The sequence below is a fragment of the Paralichthys olivaceus genome, chromosome 3 (genome assembly GCF_024713975.1).
Source record: "Paralichthys olivaceus isolate ysfri-2021 chromosome 3, ASM2471397v2, whole genome shotgun sequence".
NCBI lineage: Eukaryota > Metazoa > Chordata > Actinopteri > Pleuronectiformes > Paralichthyidae > Paralichthys > Paralichthys olivaceus.
The window spans coordinates 19,117,547-19,139,873 of record NC_091095.1 but is presented as its reverse complement, the minus strand read 5'-3'; the positions used below and the strand labels follow the sequence as shown (position 1 = coordinate 19,139,873).

The 22,327-nt window shown below is 42.1% G+C and overlaps 1 protein-coding gene across 19 annotated transcripts in view; it reads right to left on the bottom strand.

The window, feature by feature from the left end:
* Window positions 1-22,327, bottom strand: part of dab1a (DAB adaptor protein 1a) — a 230,413-nt gene that overhangs the window by 22,288 nt on the left and 185,798 nt on the right. For all 19 annotated transcript variants that reach the window (XM_069522354.1, XM_069522343.1, XM_069522342.1 and 16 more), the window contains 3 exons: window positions 21,366-21,620; window positions 5,886-6,025; window positions 3,500-3,598 (listed from right to left, as the gene is read on the bottom strand). In XM_069522354.1, the coding sequence (XP_069378455.1) occupies window positions 3,500-3,598; window positions 5,886-6,025; window positions 21,366-21,435 (309 nt within the window). In that variant the 5' untranslated portion in view covers window positions 21,436-21,620. The remainder of the gene's footprint in view (window positions 1-3,499; window positions 3,599-5,885; window positions 6,026-21,365; window positions 21,621-22,327) is intronic.

The following is a 22,327-nucleotide window of genomic DNA, read 5'->3' as shown; positions in this document are numbered from 1 at the left end:
TATACTATATTTGTCCTGCCACAGTTTCATAATGATGCAAATATATATATTTATCTTAGTATTTTGTTTTGTTTCTTCATTGTAGAGCTGCCCAAATGTTGCTCCCTGTCTCTCTCATTCACAAAAATAAATCCGGCCTGGTAAAACCTCCATAAATTTCTCAGTAGGAAGGATTTAGCACTTTTCAACTGTTTCGTTTTGGTGATCAAATATAAGGTGGAATTTGCTTTGCTTAAGTATTCCCTTCATTTACAAGCTTTAAACACCAGTTGTACAGAACTGTGATTTGCACATATAAAACTGGAACAAATGTTATTATTCTCATATCTCTATTTGACATTTCTGCCAATGAGACTGCAACCAACTGCTGTTTTTTCTGCAAAAACATTCTAAATGTTGTTGTTGCATCATTCTTGGTAAAGTTTGGACTGAAGATTCAATCTCAGGAGGCTGTTCTTCACTGGAGCCGACACGTCTGGCAGCATCACCTATCAGATGCAGTCCAAAGTTGCTAAATAGATGCACTCTCTGGCAAAGTGTTTGCAAAAACAGGTGGGTGTATCAAAAAGTCGATACTGACTGTGTACTTTCTCGTCTCTTCTCTCCAGCACTGGTAATATGCACTACTGGTCTCTCTCGCTCTCGCACGCGCGTGTGTGCATGCAGACACACACGCGCACACGCACACACACACAGTGTCTTTGAGGGACTGTGGGCAGCGTGCCCTTCAGCAGTTGCTGGCCACTGAACCAAGATATTCCCCGTTACGCTGGGAGTGAGGAGGGAGAAGCAGCAGGATACCGTGTCTCTCTCCTCCCTGCGTTTCACATCTCTTTCCTGGGGGGAAGACAGCATCTCGACCTGCAGAGGCTGTCCGGTCTCCAGTCAGTAGGTCAGGTCTGAGATTAGCAGTTAGCTTTGAGGCTTAATTAGTTCCTATGGCACTGCTGAACTTCCCATTCCACATTGTACAATCCATACTCTCAGGCTTGACCCTCTACTGTAAGTGGGAGGTTCTCTGTTAGCCAACATCAATATATACGAGATGAGACTCAAAGTGAATGTATGGAAGAGTCTGGCATCGATAACAGTTCTAGCTTCACCTGAGTCCAGCCTCAATGAAGACTTTGTTTCAGGCTCTTTTCTAACAGATTCTCTCCATGTGTACTTTGTTGATAAAGTATTTTCTGCTGTCTGAACAGGACTAATTTAATCTTTCTGATTTGATTCTCTGAGGGAGCTGCGGGGCTCATGTGAGTTCTTGACCTAACGCTGTGCAGCGGCCCTGACGAGACTGACAAAAAGGGTTGAGGAAGCTGGGTGTGGACGTGTGTGTGCGTATGTGTGTGTGTGCGTATGTGCATGCGTGCAGAGAGAGAGGCTGACAGAGAGAGAGAGATGCTGGCCTGCCCTCTGCTAGATTAATGTCACCCGTCTTCTTCTCCTCCATCTCAAGCACCACCTCCATCCACTCTGCACGACCTTCCCTCCTCCAAGAGAGAGGCCATCCATCCATTTGTTCACCCATACATCCATCCACCCATCTGGCTGACTGATGCACAGGAGGGGAATGAGACTGTCAAGATCCCTGAACTTCAGCAGCGCATCTCTCCCTCCCTCCCTCCCTCCCTCGCCATTAGGAGTGGTTGAAGGACTCATAGTAAGGACAGGATATCTTTATAGTTAATATTAATGTGCAGAGACAGAGGACAAGGTCTCCCTGTAGAGAGCTTTACCTTGACATATGCTCACTGATTCTCCACCTATCCCTCTAACTATGTTTCAGTCTATCTCCGTCCACCACTCTCATCATCCTGTCTTTTTCACATCTGTTTCTTTTCACCTTCTCCCTCTTATCCTTTTTCTGTTTCTTCTCTTCCACACCTTCTGTACTTTGCCATTATGCCCTTTATCTCTATTTCTCTCTTTATCCCTCTGTCTTCTGGTACAGAGAGTTTGAGGCGGCGAGACAGAGAATGAGACAGAGAAATGAGGGTTATAAAAGGAGGGATGAAGGACTGGACCTGTGAGGGATGAGTTTGGCCCGCAAGCAATATGGCTGCCATGTGGGAGGCCGATGAGTCCTGCCTAATACCCCACACTTTTGAGTTATACTGCTGTGTAGCACCTGAACACTGACACACATGCACATGCACGCAGAGTCGCTGACAACCAGCTCCTGCTGAGGTGTAAATCTCAGGCTTTGCATGTCGGCCACTAAAACTAGGTGTAGTGCAACGGGCTTCACATTGAATCTCGACTAGATTACATTCACAATCAGTCGACTGACAGCCAGACAAAACTGAGGGCAACAGACAGCTTTACATGACGTACACACAAACAGCAGATGTTAATTCTGCATTATGCTTTAAAAACCAGGCTGTTTTCCTCCAGCTGCTAATATAAATTAAAGAAAACTAACCCGCAGAGGTAAATTTACATTACATTTCATTTAGCTGATGCTATTATCCAAAGCAATCTACAATAAGTGCATCAACCATGAGGGCACAAACCCAAAACAACAAGAATCAAATAAGTACAATTTGTTTCAAAAAAAGCCAAACTACAACTGCTACCCTTATGTGCAACTAAACTTTTTCTTTCTTTTTTTATAGAAGGCTATAGTGACCAAACTACCAGGAACATAAAAATGTATTTCTTTAAAAGTTTCTGGGATTAAACCAGGCATTACTTGTACATTATTAACAGCAACAGAAAGCTAAATTGTTCAGTGAGGTTGTCATCGATCCAGGGTAGTATCCTGGGGAGTGTAGGCAGTCAGTATATCTCTTCTTCAAGGATACAGAGACAGATATGGTCAGTTTGGGGACTGAGCCTCGATAATACCTGTCACAGAATCCTTGAGTAAGAAATTTAAAAAGGAATCACTACGCTCTACTGGTCACTTTCCCTTGAGCTGCAGGCACATTCATCCTGCAACAGGATTTAACGACTGAATTCACTGTTCGTCTGTCCACAGGGTTTCTTGTGGTCCTGTAAAAGTCTGAATTGTCATCATCAGCAAAACTAAGAAAAACTCCAGTACACCCAAAGCTTCTTTTGGTGGGATTTTAGCAATTCTGAAATTTCATTGGACAGTGGGAAAATGTCTAGCAAACTGAGAGTTACCAGGAAAAAATGAAGGAGGAGGACTGATAGCATTCGGAAAGCAGAGCCTGAACAGATCAATAGTTGGTCAGACAGAAAACAAGCCATGTAAAATGGAATATGTATAATCCTGGAGCATAATATGAAACCAGTGCTGTCCCTGTTTGCAAAGAGGCAGACAATGGGATAGCCATGTTCTCTCATCTACTGAGGTCTTGTTCTCAGGGTTTCAATTAGGGCCTCCTGATTTCCCCAGGGGGGCACCCCCTCTCATGGAGATGCCTCATTAAGAGAGGAAACACACACACACACACACACACACACACACACACACACACACACACACACACACAGAGGCAGAAATGCTGCATTCAGGCGCACACACACTTACCCCTGACTTCTCATCAAAGATTTTGATCCCTCCAAAGGAAACAGTCAGAAACACCTTCTGTTTGTGATCTCCTTTGGACCGTGCTGCAGCAGCTATACCCTGAGGACAAAACAGACACACACACAGAGAGAGAGAGAGAGAGAGAGAGAGAGAGAAAGAGAGAGAGAGAGCAAATAACCATGTTAGAAGCAGGACTGAAACTTATGTACTGTGTAATACGAGGATGACTCCATAAAGAACTTCCCTGCAGGCCACCTCTCGATCTAAAAGACAATATTCCATAAGGATTTTCTTTCAGTGGTCAGTAAAAGTCAATAAAAAAAAAAAAATCTCTCAACAATATCAGCAATAAACATCACAGTGGCATCGCTTTCTATCTGTCATACAGAGATAAAGTCACTGCACAAGATGGGTATCTACAAAAATGACTTGGACAAAACATAGCAAAAGTTTTAGAAGATATTCAGTTATTCAAAGACCTACAAACAAAATAGCATTCCACTTAAGAATATATTTGAGATTACTGGTATATAGGAACAACAGAACTAGTTTGAAATGAACACCATTATTTGGGAAGAATGACTGAAAATCGTCTTTTCATGTCACAAATTTATGTGTAATTATTACATTCACTAAAAGCTATTTAAGGAGGAAAGACAATTATCTGTGAAATATTGCATATTATATAATATAAACTGCATATCAAGCTACATTTGCTTTGTTCAGTCAATGCAAAAACATTACTATATTTCTTGTCTGTTCAAAGGCATTATGGAATCCAAAACTACAAAAGTAGACAAGGAGTGTGCAGTAAAAAAGTTAACTCGCTACTCTTCAACAGCAACTCATTTCAATTCACAGAAGGCATCATGACATACTGATTTTTAAATCCGTAAGTGTGTCTAAGGGTGGAGTTCTCCCTTAACGTGCATTATACGTGAGGCACAAAAGAATAATAGAGCGGAGTGAGATCAGAGAATGGAGGGAGTCGGAATACGAGAGGGAGGAGCAGTACGAGAGAAGAGGTGGAGAGATCAGAGAAAAGGAGTTGATGGATTTCCTGTCTGAATAAATGAGGAGGAGGGAGGCTGTTTGATCAATGAGCCGTCTATCCTCTCCTCACCCTTCCAGGCCTCGGCTGTATAGAGTTTTCACTACACATAAACAAAACGTAAATGTAATTTCCTCAATTCAAATATATTCTGACATAAATTATAAATGTATCCTGCTGTATTTGGACCTCATGTGTTTCATGACAATTAATAATGAATAGGACGTGTACATTCATTGGAAAAATAAAGCGAAATTTAGGCTCTCTCTTAAGTTTTGACTATTATTTTCTAGAGTAAATTCTTTTAGTGATGTGTTTTCCATATACACGCTGCAGTAAAATATTTCACAGCTTGTGCATTAGGGCTTTTATTGATGAATGAATTTAAAAATGTCCTGTTTGTCCTCACCTTAATCCTCCCCCATCTCTCTCACCTATCATCTAAATTATTCCCTGCCTATGTACCTTCTCTCCTCTGCTAACTGCCCCATCTGTCCACCTTTCCCTCTAATTCTTCTTGTCCTTGCAAATGATACATTTACCCCGAATCCCCTCTCATCCATATGGCTAACCTCCTTACTTCCCCCTGCTCTGATCATTGCCATCGTCCCTATAAATTACAACGTTACTCTGGCAATTTGTGTAGTAAAACTGCAACTAACTATACGTGCACACACACATTCACCGAAACACAGTTGTGCTGTGTTATACAAAACATACATATTTAAAACTTGAACTTTGCAATATGCATGTTGTTGAACTACTTGTGGACCACTGTGTTGGCTGTTGATGGGGCTTTTGTGGGTCATGTTACATTATTAATCCTCCAGATTTAGTCATGGCTCATTACGAACATGCACAGATGCATGTTATTAGGGTTGGGTATTGTTTGGGTTTATTGTTTGGGTGGTACAAAAAATAGTTTTTAAACATCTGATGCATGTACACCCACACTTTTCATTTACCTTTGGGCATTCTGTTGTTGTGTTGACTTGAGTTTGAAGTGGTTACTAGGTAACTGTAGGCTAATGCCTCATGCCACCAGAGTTAACTGTAATATTAACTAGACACATGCTGTGATGTTTATGTTGCCTGTAAACAGGGCAACCATTTTGGTACAGAGCACAGGCACCGTAATGAAGCATCGAAGTTTGCGTTCTGAGTCAGTCTGATCGGTGCCGGCCGTGTAGGAACCGTACCTGATTGACACCAGATTTCAGTATCTGACCCCTCATGTTAGTAGTGAGTGTTAAGCAACACCTCTCAAGAACAAGTCAGTTCTTAACTGAAGATCCATCAACAGGGACAGAAGAGAAGAAGTGAGACTTTCCTTACCTTGAGCTTCATCATAGAGTCCTGGCAGAGTTTGTCTCCACGGGCCGCAGTGACTTCGTCCAGGCCGATGAGCTTAGCCTTGTAGCGGACGCCATCGCCCTTAAAACGTCTGATGAGCGCCGCCTCACTGCGATCCTGCCCTGCAGACACACACACACACACACTCTGTAGTCTCTAGTACATCTTCCAGTCAAGGACCTCCATCTACCTCAGACTTAGGCTATTACCTCAGGATCATCAATCACACAGACCACAGCACAGCCCAACAGTAATCTTACAAAAATACAACCGTACCACAGGTCACAGCTTCTGATGTTGGCAACGTATTATTGTTAAGTCAGATTGGAGCGGTGAACTGTGGTGTCATACGGATGACACTGGTCAATATATTCAGACACGTAAATCAATGAAGTTTGGCAGGTCTAGAGCTGCGACTGCTCTCCTCTCCAACCCCTTTCTTGTGCAATATAATAGCATGACATTTTGCTCTTATCTCCCCTGTCTCCCCAGTTTCCCCCCCCTCTCTCCTCACCCTCTATTGTGTAGTAGATTGTTGGTATTGTGCTCATGCATTAGAGAGTGCCGGCGACGGTGTGCGTATGTCGACCTTGCTCTTGTCCAGGAAGTCTCAATGTTATCTCCTGATGCGACTACAACACTCATCTTCACCGTCAACACAAAGCAGAGGGAGAGAATGGCCACTTGTGAGGTTAGACTCACTTTCTCTTCATTGTGCTCTCTCCATCGTTCTCTCATTCTGTCTCTATCTCTGACCTGCAGTGCGCAAACATTTCATCATCAAATATTGCATAGAGGGAACATTCATGCATCTGTGTGTGTGTGTGTGTGTGTGTGTGTCTCTGCATTTTGTTTCTCAGTGTGTATGCACGAGTGAAAGACTGCAAGAGTGAGAGGGAGAAGCATAATGATAATGCAGCATATTCAGATAATATATTGAGGCATTAGTTCTGTACTCTATAACAGCGTGACTCTTGGAAGGTCATAGTCTGAGTGATGGAATGGTCCCACTCCTCCTCTGCTCGTTCTTTCACACTCCCTCCATTCACACAGAGTCCCCACAGCACTGCAGTGTAGTAGAAATGAGCTCTTTAACCACAGGCAAGAGCATCGTTTTATATGAGGCTATTGAATCATCTCTCTGTCCAACACTAATCTCCCACCTCCCTCTGCTTTGTCTGCTGGCCCACAACATTCCCATTTGTAAGTATGTATTTGTATCACCTGAATGAAGTCCATTTTTACACAATGGTTGGACAATGTTTAAGGGTATTTAAGGCTAAAAAAGCCTCATTATCAGAGAATTAATGTGAGTGTCATGCCACACATTGTGAAATCCTCAAACACGCACACCAATATGGTGCGGATAATGTTGTTCCTTTGGATCAACGCGCACACTCAGAGTCTCTGCTTTGAGTAAACCGAGGACTGTCTGCGTCAGAGTCTTCAGAGACAAACGAGCTGAGGAACATCTGTCTTTATTTCGGAGCGAGAACAGCGGCGCTCTCTCTATTGTGTCACGTCTCAGTTGGGCTGAGATGAGAGCAGGTGATTAAACCACCAGAGGACTGTTCAGTTCAATGCATAGACGACGTTTAAAGACATTTAAATATTGCGTTCATTAAACTTGAAACAAGCGTGCAGTGTGCAACAGTCAACAGCTATGAAGACCCCCCCCCCCCCCCGCCACATCTCTTCCCACCGCATCAATAACATAAAATATGCCACGGCTGCTGTGTATAACGGAATATACTCATATTTCATTCACATGCAAACAACAGCTGTCTGTCAGGAAACATAGCTTCTGTTAATCTCTTTGACTGCGAGTGGATAATCAAGCAGGAGACTTTAATGTCATACAGTAAACTCGATGAAGACACATCTTTGAGAAGCCAACAACAAACATTAAAGAGTTCAGTTTACAAAGTTTTGTTGAGCAAAGTCAACTTTTACTATGAATTGTTTATACTAAAGATGATCTGCTTATCGACAGAACAGAGTTAAACACGTGGCAGGATGTGAACTGGCTATTATTTGAACAATCCGCATGTCCAACGACCTCATCAGAATCTCCAGGGTTCAAACGATTAGACATTAGATGCTCTTTATCTCACAAACAGAACAGTTATGTTTGATTTAACTGTGCAGCACAAACATGGATTGGATGTTTGAGGGGATCATCTTGACCAAAACATTTGTACACAATCATTCTTTTTAAATGTTATATAGTCTGCTGTGCAGCACTTTGTGTGTGTGTATGTCTGCAAGTTAATGTGTGAGTGTTAAATAACACTGAATGTGTCCTACTGCTTTTGTCTCACTGGCACAGTGGTTTTCATTTGAGTCTGACATTTAAGACCTGCTCCCTCCATCTGCATCCATCACCATTACTGCTGCTATACTTAGCACAGCGAGAAGGAGAACACAGAGAGCAGGGGAAGTCGAGAAAGGCCAAGAGGAGAATAAGGGAGAGAAAGGTGGAGGAGTCCAGGGTTACTTCTCCTGTTGAGTGGTTTATATTACTACCTTTTGGGGACATGTTCCATGAAAGACCTCCCTGTGTCTGTGTGAGAGAGTGTGTGTGTGTGTGTGTGTGTGTGTGTGTGTGTGTGTGTGTGAGAGTGTGTGTGTCAGCAGGGGAAGCATTCAGTCCGCTGTAATTAAATGTCTGTTATTGCTGTGACCCCACAGAGCCTCAAACACAACTAATGAAAGAATCTCCCATTTCATCTGTCATGGCTGCTTACACACACACACACACACACACACACACACACACACACACACACACACACACACACACACACACACACACACACACACACACAACACACACACACACACACACACACACACACACACACACACACACACTAACACAAGCTTCATGCTTTTCTTTATAATGCTCTCACAGAAACAACCATGCACAGCCACATGTTCACGCATGTCCCACCTACCAACACTAATGAAAGAATCTTCGGGTGCATCAGTCGTGGTTGTTTCACAGGTGAACACACAACAAACAATCTCTTTTTGACACATATTCTTATTTTTCTTCATATTTTGCAAAACCTAATGTGTACACACACACACACACACACACAACAACAATTTGTAAAGCTTGAATTCTGCCTTCTATACAGTAAAGCAATTACTACCATACAACTCTTTTATGTATGTGTGTGTGTGTGTGTGTGTGTGTGTGTGATAGTACTTGGTATGCAGGGGTGGTTCGACTGTCTGTCTGAAGCAACAAGCAGAGAGGGAGGGAAGGACATAAAGCGGAGAGCAGAGGATAGAAAGGAGGAATAGAATGTGATGGATGGATGAATGAGCGAGGTCTCCATTGGATAAATGTCACTCAGGATTAGGACGTTATGACAGGCAGAAACCCAGAGTCCTACTCATACACACACACATCCACAGGTGATAGATGGCAGGTGACTGCTGGTACAGTATGTATAACCCTTCAGGGAAGCCCTGAGCATCGCCCCAGGCAACTGTAACCTTCTGCCTCCCACGTGCCCCTCCATCACTCTCTCTCTGCCAGCTGGTTCCCCTTATAACCTCGCCTCCAACACGAGATCACCACCCCTTCTTTATCTCTGCAGGATTCTGGGTTACATTTAGATGGCATACATAGGATTTATTTTCTACTTCACCTTTTACTTTTCTCCTTTTTCTCTTACAAACGTGTTAGTGGCTGTAAAAATTATGAATTTTCAATGTGCAGATCTAGATCAGATTCATGGATCTTGATCTTGTTTATGGGACTGTCTGGATCTACTGAATGTAAATGTGGTTTCTTAAGAGTGTCACAGCAATAACTTGATTAGGTAGGTCCTGATATGTAGGAGAAGCCCAAACTACAACACCCAGGTTCTATGAAGGTGGATTTTCCTTTTTAATCATAATCAATCATGTTGCTTGGTCCGTCTTCTTCCTCTCAAAGGTTCTGAACAATAACTTTTTGACACCCATTTTATTAATGTTTGCTGAATTAGAACAGCTAGTGAATTGCTGATTCTAAAAAGGCTTGTTAGGAATGGTCTTTTTGCAGCTATTTTTTAGAAAATGTAAACGTGACCCCCCCAGTAATTGAGCCGAGGAAAGTAAAGACCTGCTGGACTCAGTCCTCAGAACCCTGAAGCTGCACCACTGTTACTGCACAAAGAGCTGTTCACCTGTTTATTCAAAGTTCAGGGGAATCTGTCAACACACTGTTGTTGTGAATATCAATGTCACTTATGTTCTTGAGTCCCAGCAGGTTTGTTAATATTGAACATAACGTGTGTACAAATCAAACTAAATTAGACACTGCACTTCTTTGAGACCTTAACAATACACATGCCAAGTGTGAAGCCGATATGATGAATGGTTCTTGAAAAATGCGTTCCACATTCCCTACCCCCAACCAATATGCTAAATTGAATCCATATTGGATTAAACAACCCAAGTTATAACAGTGACAGACAGACAGATCTTTCTGGAATTAGCAGATAGATTAACTCATACAGTTATCATACAACATGTTAAACTTGTGCTGCTTTTTGAAGGATATACGTACTTATATGTTCTAACACAGAACGAATGAGCTGCTGAAGTATCCAGGTGATCATCAATGGTGCATTCAAGCACATGCTGATCATCCAGGCTGTATATTGAAGTCAGGTGCAAGGGTGTAGAAGTGTTAGGCAATAACGCATTAACGTCAGTCTAGTTCATTAATTTCATTAGACATAATAGAATAAAAGTGCACTCATGGCTTTGGTTTCATTTCTGATTCACGGCAGGAAGTTGTAGACCTGATATGTGTACGCCTCAGAAATTATGTTAGTGGCACAAACGCTGATTCGACTCTCAACAGCAGTGCCTCAGTGTTCACTCATCTGTTTAGTTTCAGCAGACCTGTGGTGTGTGCCGAGGCTGGTTTAAAGTGTGGAGCTTGTTTCACTGTGCTCCAGATGAAGCAGCATCCAGAGGCTCTTAACTACAGCTGGGATGGTTCCCAACAAACACTCAACAGCACATGAGGGAACCCGCCAGTTACTCTCCAATTAATCCTGCTACTAAACCGTGTTGCAGAATGTTTATTCGTGAATGGGAACGTGTTTGTTTCTGTGCTTTCCGTACCTATCAGGGAAACGTTCAGATGAAGCACTCACTCATACCCGCTCTCACACAGACTCTTTTAAACCCACAAACAGCATGTGCCAACAAAACAACAAGTTTTCCCTTCAGCTCCATGTTTAATTCTGGCAGATTGATTTGGCACACAAGAGCTTACACTTGACTGAGGATGCGCACATGCTACAAATACATAAGCATCGTTGCTGAAGTGAATCACCGGGTGTCAAATGAGATGATAAAGTACCGTTGCCACTCATCAAGTAAATGAGTGCTGGGCCTCTGATGATTTTTTTCTGTCTTATTTGCAACATGACTGCTCTTGTGTTTATGAAACGAAGATTCTCCTTCTGAGCTCTAAGTCTGCCACTAAATTATGCAACTAAGGTTACAATAAAAAATGAATACTATGCCTGTAGGATTTGATATCATTTTTCTGCTTAATCATTATGACTAATTTGGCATCTATGCAAGAAGAAAGCTGCGTGACTTTTGAAACAAGGCTTTAGACTTGAACTAAGTGAATTAAGACTTCTGGCCAATCTGAAGTAGCATGAGTGGTGTTATTTTCTTCCTCTGTCTGCATGTCTGCACCTTCATTACATTAGCCCTGTTCCCCAGTCCACCCCATGTGTGTGTGTGTGTGTGTGTGTGTGTGTGTGTGTGTGTGTGTGAAAACACCCACACTCTTTGACAAGGTCACTTTGGAAAAGCAGACAGAAAATCTTTGACCTATATGGTGAGAGTTGGAGAAGACAGACACCTCTGAGGAGACTGCCATGTGAAAGGAGACATACAATGCTTTTTCATTTTTTCTTTCCTCTAGTATTTAAGTTATATGTGTAAAACCCAATAGTCAGCAGTAAAGGGAGCCGCTCTCCCCCACTGAAAAAACTGCTCCAGAAGCTCTCGTCAGTAGTCCGGCCAATGCCATGATGTCATGTGCCTTTATGATGCCCCACATTTGCATAATGTACGCCTAGCAGCTGGTCTGGCATGAGACGCAATAGCTGAGACTGACATTTCCTACACGCACTGGAAGCTGATGACCAATCACAACAGAGTAGGCCAGCTGGCCAACCAGAGCCGAGTGGGCTTTTTTAGGAGAGAGGAGCAAAACCCAAGCATTTCAGACATAGGCTGAAAAGAAGAGCCACAGCAATGGACAGAATTAAGAAAGTGATGTGTTTTCAGAACATGTAAACCTTTTCAAGGAATAACACAAATTGAGGTTATGAAACTTTATTAGTTATATCTGTACAGTCTGATGTACTCCAATACAACGGTTGTCAGTAATGAGGCGTTCATTCAATAATGTTTTAGCATTGAGGTCATAGTGGTCTAACACTGAACTACATTCCAGTTAGATTGTGCAGGTGTACCTAATAAAGTGGCCACTGTAACTTGTGCTTTAATATTCATGAACTCAGTCAACTTCAGCTGAAATGTGTCTTTAAATGTGTCTAATTAATTGTTATTAAGTGGAGGTTTGATCAAAGAAATATCCCCTAGAATGGGGGGGGGGGGGGTATTCAAGAGCGTGGTCTATCAGTTTGAGTGCAGGATTTATTAATTTCCCCTTCAGATTTTGTAATGCTTACTTAAAAATTAATCTCAACACTTGACATTCTATGGGGTAAAACATTTCGACGGGCGCACAAATAATTCGAAGGCAGCAGGTGTCATCTGCCATGGACAGCCTGTTTTAATGGTAAAATCTGGTAAATATAAAGGCATTTAGAAAATATCCTTTTCTAAGAAAATATTGGGTTGTTATTTTCTCTCTAATCTCTACCAGACAATTTTTACTGTATTGTAACAGAGCCATTGCCGAGGGACTGGACGGGTGGTGTGCTTGTTATTTTTTCAGTGTGTTAATCTTTGTATTTAGCCACAAACCCACTGGCGATTTTTAATGCGCACTGAGTGGAATTTGAACTTGAGAGAATGCTTGTGAATGCCAAGTGCCAATAACACAACTTCTCGGCTCTGCGCCTGTTACTCGTCAGCATTGTTGCATTTACAGTGGCAAACTTGTTATCACAGCATGTTCTGGGTTTATTATTTTCACCAGAGCGAGATGTACAGTGTGATCTGCAAAATGAACCCAGCTGCTATGAGCAAAGGGAAATGTGCTGTTTGTACAACACATTGATGATCAAGAATTAAGTCTAAATGGAAATTTGATGATGTGGACATCAGTGGTCCTGTTTATAAGTGTGGAAATGAATCTAACACACACACACAGCACAAATGTTGGAATGTTGGAAAATAAGATGATTTAATCATCTCCTCGACTCTTTCAGTTCATCTCATTTTTCTTTGTTCTCCTCATTTTTCTATGTTCTCTTCATTTAACAACAATAGCTCATCTACCATGAGGCAGCTCTCCTGTCCTCAGTCCTTTTCTCTTTCATTCTCTCTCTTAGTCTTCTTCAGCATCCCTCTGTCTTTCCAGGACTGGTAAAGCCCGTTTCTCGCCCTGCTTTTAATCACAAGGTAATTGGTCTCGCTAACAAAGGAAATGTTTGAGTGTATGTGTGTTTGAGTGTGTTTTCTGGGCATGTGTAAACAAGCCACTAGCATCCTGTCATGCTACACTGAAGAAGTTCCCCCCATGGACTGCACTGACACTCACGCCCACGCACGGAAGAGAAGGGCCAACTGTGTAAACGGATTTAGGTCCAAACACCATGAGTAATACCCTGACCCCACCCACACCAACACACACACATTCAGATAGTTCTGTAAAACAACAGGTAGCCCTGCCCTGCATTGTGAGTTTTATCTAAAAACTAAAAACATCAAAAGATGTGAAAGAAGCAGTACGTCCTTTGTCCTTGTCATTCTCCTCTCAGTCTTACCTGAACACCAACACCCACGTGCACGCACACACACATCATAGTCTGCCTTTTCAAACCATGAAAGACACGTCTGACCGAACATATTTGTTTCCTAAATCCTGCATCCTGTGTGAACAGGAGTACTGGTGTGTGCTGATGTTTGCATGTCCACGTGAATGTGTGACAGTCAAACACAAGAGGCCCATTTTTCAAAGCATAAGGAAGCACAGGTAACTCCTCAAAACACAGCAATCCACCTTTCATGCCAGGACGAGTTTGCCAGAACAAAGCCTTCATCTCTGCTAAAATATGGAGCCACTTGAAGTTGTTGTCCCCCCCTCTATCTCTCTCCATCACATCTTGCGTAATGAACCCTTTCCCTTGTTTCACTCAGCTAGGGTCCTGGAAGAGAGGGATGTAGGACTGAAGAACATCATACAGCTTGAAAATGAAAGGGAGACTCTGCCATCTGCCAGAGTCTCTTTATGTCTCTAAGGCTCTCTTATCTCCTCACTGTGTACATACTCTCATCACTTCCACATCCACAGTCCAACTGAAATCAAATCACATGTCTTTCTCTCTTAGCAGCAGACACGTCTCTGTTTTATAAATGAAATGTCCTGTAGTTTCTCGAAAAAACATATAATACAAATGTTATGTTATATTTAATACTCTCTTAGGCCTAAATCGTTTTATCAAATAGTAACAGCACAGAAAGGGAAACATGGGCAGACGGGGAGGGATGTGCTCTTTTCAAAAGAAAGTATTGACAGCATTAGGGTGCCCCACAGTCAAGATTTCTCATGACAGCCCCCAGTATGAAAGAATACTGGTGCATGTCTACAAAGGCAGAGAAGATTTTAAGTAGAGCCAATCACACAATACAATTTAAGACTGCATTTACATTCATAACAGAGTAAGAAAAAGCATCAGACTTTGAACCACAACCCAGATTATTTTATTACACCCTTATCTGCATTGCTACATGTCTTTGTGCACTACCACCCCCTGTGGATCAGTGGGACAGAGTGAAGGGTGAAGAATGAGACAAACATGTTCATAAAAAGTTACCAAAACTCTTTCAAATGTATAAATAGAGTCTGTAACTGAACAAAAGACCATTTCAATTGTATATAGGTATATTTATGTGCTTTCAATTCAGTTCCTCTATATTAGCATTTTGATAAATCTCTGATCACATGCTGTAACCTTGACCTTTGAAGAATTTGAAAAATAAATCAAAGATGCAGGTCCTGACTCTACCCCTGACTAACATGCAGAGTTTATTCCAAATTGGATTTGATTCAATTATTAGATTGTATTAAAATAGCCTGAGTTATTGCTGTGACAGACTGACAGACAGTAAGAGGCTATTACAATACAATTACCCACCCCTGCATAGCATGGGCATCATTACAAGAGAATGATAGAACTTCAGTTTACCTTAACTGCTTTATTTATTTAGTTTATTACTGTCATCATTATCACAACAGTTCAGGAAAGACAGTTCAGTCTGTGTGTTGTGAGGAAACTGAAATAGAAAAACAGCAGCCTGTCAACATCCCACAAATAAGAGATGCCGCTTCAATGCACAGTCCTTCAACCAGCCCTGCAGGGTGAGAGTATAGGCCTCTATTACCGCCTGTAGGTGACATTGGGACATTTTGCTTTTGTGCAAATTATGAGCAGGAAGCGAACTGTTGCTATGGAGACTGTAGTTTGTGATGCGGTGGGCAAAGCCACACAAACTAGTGTGAAGGAGAGGACTAAGCTGAACATACTGAGAGGATCACAGAGTACACAGGCTACTGCAGCTGCCCCACACACACACACACACACACACACACACACACACACACACACACACACAAGCAAATAAAAGAAAGGCTTTCACAGATATATATTTCCCTCTCTGACTCGAGCAATTTGAATGATAATTCAGTGTGATCATATTTGAAAGCTTGGATGATGCTTTTTAAATGCTAAGAAATAGGGGCAGAGGAGTGTGTCAGAAGTGGGTTTGCACCGAGGACTGAGATATCTGGGGATGGGATTGATCACTGCTCGTCACCCTTACCTTGTAGTGCTGCAACATGTGGATGGATAAATAGGTGGGCACGAAAGAGGCAGAGAATGGTGAAAGGGAAGACAGCAATAATGGATGGAAACTAATTTTACAGAAATAAACTGATGGGAGCGAAGGGCAACAGAGAGCAGGATAGGACAGAGAGGAGGCCGTTATCTCTAAATATAGCCTTGTTTGGAAAGTGTGTGTCACTATCTGCTTCTCAGTGTCATTTTTGTCTTCTGCTCCCAAATCCACTATTGGCTTCCACTGACAACCACAACAACAGACAGCCAATTCAGTTCAATCTCTATCTGATTGGAGGGAACAGATCTGATTACCTCTCATAGACAACACATGTGCATGCACACACACACTCAGAAAATACTGTTGTTTGTGCTCTAAGATTCCCCAGGGAAAGATATCAGAGTAAATGGCTGCTGTGATTGTGCCAGATAGACTGGATGTGTGCATAATATCCACACGAAGAAGATAATGTGTTTGCTAATCACACACCAGAGACGGGCAAACACACACCCACACGTATCCACCCATATCAACACACACACTCACACACACAAACAAAAGCTAACAGCTGCACAGCTATAACCCTTAACCACTCTTTTCATGCCGCTGGCTGCCAGTTCCACTGTAGAAACACCCTCCCACACATCCTCCGCCAAATCCCATTGAGGGAGAGTCGTCATTTTTCAGAGTTGTGATGACAGTTGTCTGAGTGTGTTGACAGCAGCAGAAGTTATTGGAACTTGTAATCATATTTGGTGTCACATCATGAGAGACAGACCGTAATCAGTAAACGGTTGATTTGAACATTTAATGATGTTGCGAATACAATACTGCGAATAGAAAATAAAAATAAAACTATTTATATTTGTTAGAGGAAACGATGAATGCTCAAACACTAAAGCTGTTTATGGGTAGGGTTTCAAAAGGGACGATCACCCAAATGATCTGCTCGATTACTGGTTAACTGCCAAAGACAAGCTTGCAAATCACAGTCACACTTTACCAACATTTTTAGCCTCATATACGCATTCACAATCCTGATATTGTAACAACAATGCAGGCGCAGTGCCAGATCCACAGAGATATGCTAAAGTCAGCACAGTTTATTTACCAAGTGGGATTTCACTATTATGAACTGTTTTTTGTCGAGCTTATGTCAGAATTTAGAGGCTGAACGTCACACTGCATCATCTGAGAATAAATACTGAACAATCAGTTTGTTCATTAACACAACTCAACTCAATTAAAACACTACAATAAAAGTCCACTGTCGCTCAGCCTGAGTTAGCTGAACAATCCATCTGACCAGTTTTGACAAGTAAACTATACATCATCTGTAGGGAAGCAACAGCAGAGCATATATTTATAAAGCCTGCTGTAATTATGTTAAATGCTTTTGAGCAGGATGCGGTGTTGCTGAAATCCTACATTGCAACGTCTGACTGATTTTCTTATAACGAAAGCGGGAGATGCGATTCAAAGATTCCCCAGAGTCAGGCATCAGTGGTTCATCATACTTCATTAGGAAGGCAGGCGTTGAGATGAAAACGTTTTTAAGTGGAGACAAAACTGTCTGCAGCCAATGGGCTCCTCACAAATGTCAGATTGGCTCATTTTTGTAATTTGACATCCACATTAAAGTGATTGTACTGGCAGAGTGTCAAACACATGCTTTATTGATGATAAAGATTATCAAACTGTGGTTTCTTTCAGGACATTTTTCTGGATTCAACAGCACCACAGAAACAAGATAAATCTAAACTGATGGTTACAAACCTGTGCAATTTCATTCGTCATCACTACACCTAACATTCTATTGGTTGGGGAGTTTTGACAGATTTTAAGTAGCATATATGTCAGGAGGTCACAGAGGTGAAGTGAGCGCAAGGAAAGGAGCTGAAGCTGGGGTGCAGGAAATCTAAGCACAAGCAGAGTTTATTTCAGTGTGAGTGCAGGGTTTTAAGGAAGAGCATTTCAAAATCAGAACATGAAATCAAAAAGTCCTGCTGACAAACTGAAAGACAAAGCTCTTCAATAATTATAGGGGAAACAAATATTGAACAAACTGCACAATGATAAAGATAGGAAAATAGTGGGAACATATTTCTGCTACACATCATTATTTCATTTTTTACCTCAAACTGGTCAAAATTGATCAAATCCTTGGTTGAACCACCTACATTAACTCTGTTAGCACTGTAATCTTATGGAAAATTATGATTTGCAGGTACAAAGGTAGAGAATGGGGAAGGAGGGAGGGTGGAGAGAGAGAGAGTATCAGAGAGGGATAGAGAGGTGAAGAGATGTAATCTTTGTGGCTTTATTGAGGATTAATAAAGACTACTATACTTCAAGAATTGAGCCTGACCGAAGAGCAATGACTAATTTATTGTCAGAGGAAGCAGGAAGCCGCAGTTATTCAGCTGAGGTCATATAAATGCTAAAGGTCAAAGGTTATCTCTACCTTGTCATGGTAATTCAATAAAAACCCTCTTAAAAAATGACCTGAGCTCACAGACGAAACATAATTGTGCGTACAAGAAAAAAACTGCCCTCTGCACTCAGACCTGCAGCAACAACATGGATCCAGGAACACTACATGTGTGATTAATGTGTGACACACGGCAGCTCCATTCTCTTTTTATTACAGTCTTCTTCACAGAGGAGTAAAACAAAGGCCTGAGATTAAACAGCTCTTCTTCACATTGACTCATTAGTCTATCTTATTCCCTTTCTCTCATCGTGATCAGTCTCTCTTCTGCATCTCATTTATCCGGGCCAAGGTCGTAGGAGTCAAAGCAGTGGGAGGAGGAAGAGGATGAGGAAGAATGAGAGACTATCCTGCTGAGATTCTCACAACAGCAATGACGGTAAGCTATTAGCTGGATCTTTTTTTCATTCAAATGCAGCAACTCCAAAGAGACCGAAAGCAGGGGGCTGGAAAGAAATGGAAACATGTGTATGTGCTGTACATACATGAGGGTTTCAGGTCAAACACTAAACAAGAGCCTTATCAAAGTTTTCTATTCTCAGAGCACACTTGTGCTTGTGTTTGGTGTATGATTGCATTAGACTTTCATCACCCTGCTGTGCGTGTGGTTGTGTGTCTGTGTGTGTGTGTGAATTGACCCAGATCAGAGGAGACATGAGCACTGTGTGTGAGTAGAGCTTGATGAGTCTGTAGTTTTGCAAATTCTACTTGCCTTATTTCTTTAAAAAAAGGAATTGCAGGTAGGCACATGGTGTGTGTGAGTGAGTGTGCGTACAAGAGAGTCAGAAGACAGAAAATGGACAGGGAGGGAGGGAGGGAGGGAGGGAGAGAGGGAGAGAGAGAGAGAGAGAGAGAGAGATGGGGAAAAGGGTGACACAAAAAAAACCCTCAAGTCTGAATTCTGAAGGCAGACCATTCATCTTTCCTCTCATATGCTCTTCTGGGCTTACATCCCAGTCTCTGTGTGTGTGTGTGTGTGTGTGTGTGTGTGTCTGCATCTACCCAAATATGGAGAGCAGTCTGAATGACGAACATGATCTCCTTTGCTGCAGAGACAATACTGTTTCTAAATAGGACATGAGCTGCATTCAAGCCTTCCCTCAGCCACTGTGTGTGTGTGTGTGTGTGTGTGTGTGTGAACCAGTGCTTGTTTGCAGGGGTCGCACAACACTGTGTGCAATGAGGCATCTGCTGCAGGTGATAGTGAGAGCGTGCACACGTGTGTGCATCTTTGTGTGACTGTGTGTATCCGTTTACGTGTCGCTCCCAACGGTGTCCTGAGTTTTTGCTACATCAATCAGATGCTTATTCAGAGAATGCTGGGCGTCACTCTTGTTATTGGGCAGGTGGCACCGAGCAGCTGGGTAATGGCTGCCAGCCTGGCCCCTGGCATCACCTCTGCTCTGAGACCACCCAGCCCTGTTCTCATACACCTGCTAGCTATCTGCCTCTGGAGCTTTTCACACCTGGATCTGTTTGCTTCTCACCAACCACAACATCCCTGCACCTGTTTGGTAGCAATCCACTGCACCGTAATACCCCTGCACCCGTTAATTAGCTATGAACAACACCAGCCCTGCATTCTGTTGTTGAACCCAAATCCATCATCAGCAGCCAATTGAGATGGAATTAATAAAGAGAGAAGGGCATCTGATAAAGCTGTGTGTGTGAATATCAGTGCGTTAGAACCGTTTCTAACCAAGGTTCAACCTGAGTCACTAGTGAATTATTGACAGTATTCTCCACAGTGAAACTACATTTAGTTTTTACTAATTACATTATTTATACTGACTTGGTTGTAGCCTTTCAATTACAATCTGAATACAATTATGGAACAGAAGATTTTAACTTAAACCTGTTTCACAATCTCAGGGGGTGTCATTGAGTCCACACTACAACACTGACTGAAGACAGGTGGTCACAAAGTACATGATCTTTCACCAGGAGAAAACCCCGACCACTATGTCTCATCTCTAAACTACGTTCAATTGTGAAAACACACAGAAGTGCAGTGCCTACTTATTTGTCATATTTGTTTGTATTTAAGAGATGATTAAATAAATATGAGACAAGTTTTTAAAAGTTATTTTTGATAAATTCATTATTATATGAATCAAGTACAAAAAATATTGTTTGAGTAAACGGAAAAGTTAAACGTTAGAACGATGTATTATAAGAAAGAATAATCGTTAGATTAATTGGTAAAATAATAATTAAGTGGTAGGTGCAGTTATAGTGAAAATGCTGCCTGTGTTTTGGAGGAATCTGATTTTCAGAACAATCCTCAACAGAATACCAATGACAGATAAGAACCTGGTAGTAACAGGCTTTTTCATGTGACATCAATGATGACTGAATTCCATGTCGTAGTTTCAGTTTTAACGCTGTGGAATTGTACATGCTCGCTCACTGTCACACTGTCATGGCTTCCAGGAACACGTGTGCTTTTCCCACTATAACAAGTCAGACAGTCTGCTGCGAAAATCTCAAGTGATTCAAAGTAATGAGCAACATGATACATTTCTCATTAACTGTTTCAAACTGTACGACTGGTGTGATACAGCACTTTTCCTACGAGTGATGGTAAAACTGTCTCTCTCTGAGCAAAACAAGCAGTGGCAAGACTTCTCAGGGTCACTGTGTAGCATTTAGTCCCATTTATGGGTGAGGTTGTAGACTGTAACTAACAGATTATAACTTTCCCCATCCTCCCCTCCCCTTCCAATTATGTAAAAAACCTACAGTGGCCTTTAGGTACCATAACAATGCAAATGGCCAGAGTTGGGTCTTGGACTATAGCAGAAACACGATAGTCGGGTGCTGTAAGAACTACATAATGTTCAGCTCTGAAACATGTAGAAATGCAGACTGCTTCTGAAGTGGCCTGGTGGATAAGAATGTGTTCTTACCTTTCCTTTTGGAGTCCCGTCTGACGCTGCTGGGCCTGACCGCTGGCTGTAGCTCTGTCTCTGTTGACATCCTCAGGCTCCAACTGGGCTAGACACCGCTCCGCTGGGATCCGTTGGGCTCAGAGGGTCCAGTTCACAGCGTCAGTGCCGGCTGTGTGCGAGTGGGCGCCGGGTGTGTGTGTGGAGGCCCACAGGCTCATGGGAGAGGGATGGGCTTCAGCCCTGACACAACATCCCACACACACCCACAGAGAGCTGGAGAGAAAGAAAGGAAGAGAGGGTTTGCTTTAGTTAGGTTGTGTTTACTGTTGGCAGGCGAGACCTAGCAAGAGTTCTCAGCAGGCATGAAAATGAGCTTGTTTCTGATCAGGAGCCTTGAGTGGATGTTGCCCGTGGTAACAGACGGGGGAGATCTGCACTGCACTTCCTGCTTCCTACCAGTAATGTGTTTCAACAAGGACACAGCCTGAGGAACGACCTGACTTCACCAAACAACAGTTTCGTTCAATCAAACAGGTTTAAAAACACTGACACTGAGCAACTTCACAGAGGCTCTACACTAAATGTTTAGTCAGATTATGTAAAACCATTTATTAAAGGTTGTGCAAGATCAATTCTGAAGAAAGAACCACACAGGCTTGGAGGAAGGTGCCTTATTTGTGTGGGAGGAAATGTTTGGTAGTTTTTTTTTTCATTAAATCACAACTTTAGTCTTGATATCCAATAAGGCTCCTAATACTCTGTTGTATTTTAAAAGAATAAATGCAAAACATAACAGCATGTAGATTTCTTTAAGGAGATGACTATAAGAGAACTATTAATGTTGACATGCTGCATTCATGTTAAATTGTTTTGATCTGATTTGATAGTTTGATTTTGCGTTATTAATGGTTTCCCTGCTGCACACATTTTTAATGGAAGGCCACATTGCCCACAATACAAACACAGCATAGTATTACCCT